This window comes from Moschus berezovskii, chromosome 14, assembly GCF_049115385.1.
Source record: "Moschus berezovskii isolate FMDL1 chromosome 14, NW_MosBer_1.0, whole genome shotgun sequence".
Taxonomy (NCBI): Eukaryota; Metazoa; Chordata; class Mammalia; order Artiodactyla; family Moschidae; genus Moschus; species Moschus berezovskii.
In genome coordinates this window covers 83891531-83896385 of record NC_142473.1, presented here as the reverse complement: position 1 = coordinate 83896385, position 4855 = coordinate 83891531, and the positions used below count along the sequence as shown (strand labels likewise).

The window sequence follows — 4855 nt, the reverse complement described above, 5'->3', positions numbered from 1 at the left end:
GGTAGCCATTTCCTTCCCTTTTAATCTCAGTTTAAGCATCACCTTTAAAGAAAGACCTTCTCTGATTACTTACCCACAGTAGAATTCTTCCTCTTATTTTCTATCCAGTATTCTATTTCTTATATTACAAACCATGAATACAATACAATCAATGTCTCCTTCTTTATTGTCCAACTTTATTATGAGAAAAGAATAAAGGAATGCAGGAAAGAAACTTTTACGTGACTTTAGCCCAGTTTTATTAATTGCTGTGTCCTCTCGTATAGTACAGTTGCTGGCATTACAGAGGTGCCCTACTTTTTTTAAAAAAAATTATTAATTGTTGAAATTATTAGCTTTAAATGTACAACTTTAATATATTTAATTGTCTTTTGATATAATTTTCATATTTGTAACCAAATTTTATGGTGATTAAATTGAGTATTAAACAAAAGTAAAGAAAATCTTGCTATTGCTGGTGGGAAAATACACAACAAGCAAGTTTACTGATGCAGAATGACTGGGTTGACATTTTACTCTTGATTGGCAGCAGTCTGATAGAGATCTAAAATACTATTTTTTTCCCATGTTGCATTTTTCTGACATGGATTATGTGATTTGACCTGTTAATATCTTTACATATAGATGTTCTTTAAAAACTGTGGAAAACCCCACTGAATTAATTAAGCAAAGATCAGTCTTGAACACATTCCAAATCTAAGATTCAGCAATAATTGCAACTGGAAGGGATGGAATATTTCACGATCATCATTCTTAAGTTGAAGAAAATGCTATCCACTTAGTAACTGGCATCAGTCCTTCAGGAGGTCCTTTCTTTGACTTAAAAAATACAGTCTGGCCATGTCAATGTGACAGAGTGAGAAGGGCTAAACAATCAAATGCTATTTTTCTTTTTAATGTTATTAGGAAAGGGGTTACTTATGAAAAATTTCCCTAGGAAGTGACTAGTTGGTATCTTCCTATGTTTATATAGGATTTGTTGGCCATTTTGATAAACTTCCTAATGTGATAAACCTTTGTTTTTCTGTGTACACCATGGAATTCTTTTCAAATAATCTACACTTCATATAAAAATGACCTTCTGAATAATGAGAAGAACCCATTTAGGAAAGGAACAGTCAAATGACATAATTTTATCCTCAAGTAATAAGGCTTCCTTTGCCCTCTACTGTCATACTGGATGAAAGAATTCCAGGGTTTACATTGAGTTAAAACTCATTCTTCAGATTGTGGACAAGCCTCCTCAAGGTAAGACTAATGGAAAATACTGGGAGACAGATTAACAATTGAGTGACTTTATTTATTATGAAAGAAATTAACTTACTTTGAAATAAATGAAACTTAGATTCAATTGCAGGTATAGCACTTAAAAATGTGTGACTTTGGGTAAATGAAATAAATGTTCTGAGCCTTAGTTTTTTCAGTTATGAAACAGGGATTGTAGTTTATGTTACTATAAATATTAAATGTGATACATTTAACTATGACTGCATGATTGGGATATACTGCAATACTTTTGAGCAGCAGAGTGAAATCTTCAGAATAAGACTGAAAAGGACAATTTGGGCTGCTTCAGGAGAACCAATTTTTGGAGGCCAGAATAAACGTGGAGAGACTTGGTAGGAGGCTATCACAGTGCACTACGAAGAAACATAAAAAAAAAAGGAAAAAATAGACGGGAATATTCCAATTTGTGATATATTTTGGAAGTAGAGTCAATAGGATTTGTTTAATTTTTATGAGTGAAAAATAAGTGAAGAGCACTGAAATTTTTTATCTGAACAATAACATGAAAAATTATACCATTTAGCAAGATAAATAGGTAATAATTCTTTAAATTTTGCATAGGAAAAGCCTACATTTATTGTGGAAAATAAAAAAGTTTGTTTTATAAACATTAGTTCAGTTCAATTCAGACTCTTTGTGACCCCATGAACCGCAGCATGCCAGGCCTCCTTATCCATCACCAGCTCCCGGAGTTTACAAATATTAAATTGCATTCAATTGGATGTCCACAATTAGAGATATATAATTTGAAAATTAGGGGAAACACAGGATCTGGTGGCACAAAATTAGACTGTTGCAGTGTTTATTGGTCAGGAAAAGGGAAATATTCACTTAAAGACCTAAAAAGATCAGTGAGGTCTGGGACAATTCAGGACAGAAACTTTCTTTTCATGATTTGATCTACTTACATTGATTATGTAAACTACCTTAAGTGAGTATCACTTTTATACTTTGTGACTTCACTGAAGTTCATTCCTGTCCTTTCTTGCTAATTCATTAAAAAAAAATTCAGCTAACACATTAATTCTTCTGTAAATTCTTCTCTGATTCTAGTTTTCATTGATATATCCCTGTACTGTGACTCTTAACTTCTATGAATATCCTTATAACTTAATACATGGGGGCAAGCAACTCTACCTTATTCAACTTGGCAATTAAAATGTCAATAACACATTGGATATGAGAAGATTCTCCAGACATTCTTTTAATTGAATTTATAACAAAGGATGAAAATTATAATTCATTTAAAATTTTTCCCCTTGTTTTGTAAGCACACTGTTTCTAACATGTGAACACAGCATCTATACAGACTAGATGGAACCAAGGAACAATGTAACGTATTTCATCCTCTTGGGCCTCACACAGAATCCAAAGGAGCAGAAAGTCCTTTTTGTTTTGTTCTTGTTCTTCGACATATTGACTGTAGCGGGCAATCTGCTTATTGTGGTGACTGTAGCTGTCAGTAAGACAGTGAACTCACCAATGTACTTTTTTCTTGCTAGTTTATCATTTATAGATTTAGTTTATTCCTCTTCTGCTTCCCCCAGATTGATTTCAGACTTGTTCTTTGGGGAAAGTACCATATCCTTTGAATCCTGTATGACCCAGCTGTTTACAGAGCACTTTTTTGGTGGATCTGAGATATCCCTTCTGCTGGTGATGGCCTATGACCGCTATGTGGCCATCTGTAAGCCCTTGCATTATTTGGTGATCATGAGGAAAAGGGTGTGTGTGGTACTGCTGCTGGTGTCCTGTGTTGCAGGTTTTCTGCACTCAATTATTCAAGTGAGCACTGTTTATGGGCTCCCATTTTGTGGTCCCAATGTCATTGATCACTTTATGTGTGACATGAACCCCTTACTGAAACTTGTCTGTACTGACACCTTTGTCATTGGCATTTTAGAGGTGGCCAATGGAGGACTGATGTGCACTCTTTTGTTTCTGCTCTTGCTCGTCTCCTATGGAGTCATCCTGCACTCTCTGAAGAACCTGAGTCAGGAAGGGAGGCGGAAAGCCCTCCAGACCTGTGGCTCCCACATCACTGTGGTTGTCTGCTTCTTTGTTCCCTGCATTTTCATGTATGTGAGACCTGCTAAGACCTTCCCCATTGACAAATCATTGAGTGTGTTTTATACAGTCATAAGCCCCATGTTGAACCCATTGATTTATAGTCTAAGAAGCTCTGAGATGATGAATGCTATAAAGAAGCTCTGGACAAAAAAAGTGAGATCAAGTAGCAAATAAGTGCATTATGCATTGCAGAGAAAGTAGTTTAACACTAGGAATTTACTTCAAATATCAAAGTCTATTGTTTTCATGAAAACTTTTCTCTGAAGAAGTTATCATGAGTTTTATTAAATAATAAATATTTGTTTATGTTATTAATAGTAGTTTCCCTCTTTGAATGTAAACATTAATGTCTAGTTTATCACTGCAACTGGAAAGTTGAAATGCATTTAAAATAGAGTAAATAAGTCATATGTAATGCATTGGTTAGAATTACAAAAATAACTAACTAATATGCATTACTTTTATTACTGTCTCATTTTTTGTAACCAGATTCTTACCGTTTTTTTTTTAATTTATTTATTTTAATTGGAGGCTAATTACTTTACATTACTGTATTGGTTTTGCCATACATTGACATGAATCTGCCTCGGGTGTACATGTGTTTCCCATCTTGAACCCCCCTCCCACCTTCCTCCCCATCCCATCCTTCTGGTTCATTCCAGTACACCAGCCCCGTGGATCCTGTATCATGCATTGAACCTGGACTGTTGATCGTTTCACATATGATAATATACATGTTTCAATGCCATTCTCCCAAATCCCACCCTCGCCCTCTCCCAGAGTCCAAAAGACTGTTCTATACATCTCTGTCTATTTTGCTGTCTTGTATACAGGGTTATCATTACCATCTTTCTAAATTCCATATATATGCGTTAGTATACTGTATGGGTATTTTTCTTTCTGGCTTACTTCACTCTGTATAATAGGCTCTAGTTTCATCCACCTCATTAGAACTGATTCAAATGCATTCTTTTTAATTGCTGAGTAATACTCCATTGTGTATATGTAGCAAAGCTTTCTTATCCATTCGTCTGCAGATGGACATCTAGGTTGCTTCCATGTCCTGGCTATTATAAACAGTGCTGCGATGAACATTGGAGTACATGTGTCTCTTTCAATTCTGGTTTCCTCGGTGTGTATGCCTGGGAGTGTGATTGCTGGGTCGTAAGGCAGTTCTATTTCCAGTTTCTTTAAGGAATCTCCACACTGTTCTCCATAGTGGCTGTACTAGTTTGCATTCCCACCAACAGTGTACGAGGGTCCCCTTTTCTCCACACCATCTCCAGCATTTATTGCTTGTAGACTTTTGGATAGCAGCCATTCTGACAGGCGTGAAATGGTACCTCATTGTGGTTTTGATTTGCATTTCTCTGATTACGAGTGATGTTGAGCTCTTTTCATGTATTTGTTAGCCATCTTTATGTCTTCTTTGGAGAAATGTCTGTTTAGTTCTTTGGACCATTTTTTGATTGGGTCATTTATTTTTCTGGAATTGAGC

At 35.5% G+C, this 4855-nt stretch overlaps 1 protein-coding gene across 1 annotated transcript; it reads left to right on the top strand.

Moving 5' to 3' along the window:
• Positions 1 to 2601: 2601 nt before the first annotated feature.
• LOC148775710 (olfactory receptor 4A47-like) lies at positions 2602 to 3531 on the top strand. The gene has a single exon (XM_088843546.1). It carries the CDS (start codon positions 2602 to 2604, stop codon positions 3529 to 3531), a length of 930 nt encoding a protein of 309 aa, XP_088699672.1.
• Positions 3532 to 4855: the final 1324 nt, after the last annotated feature.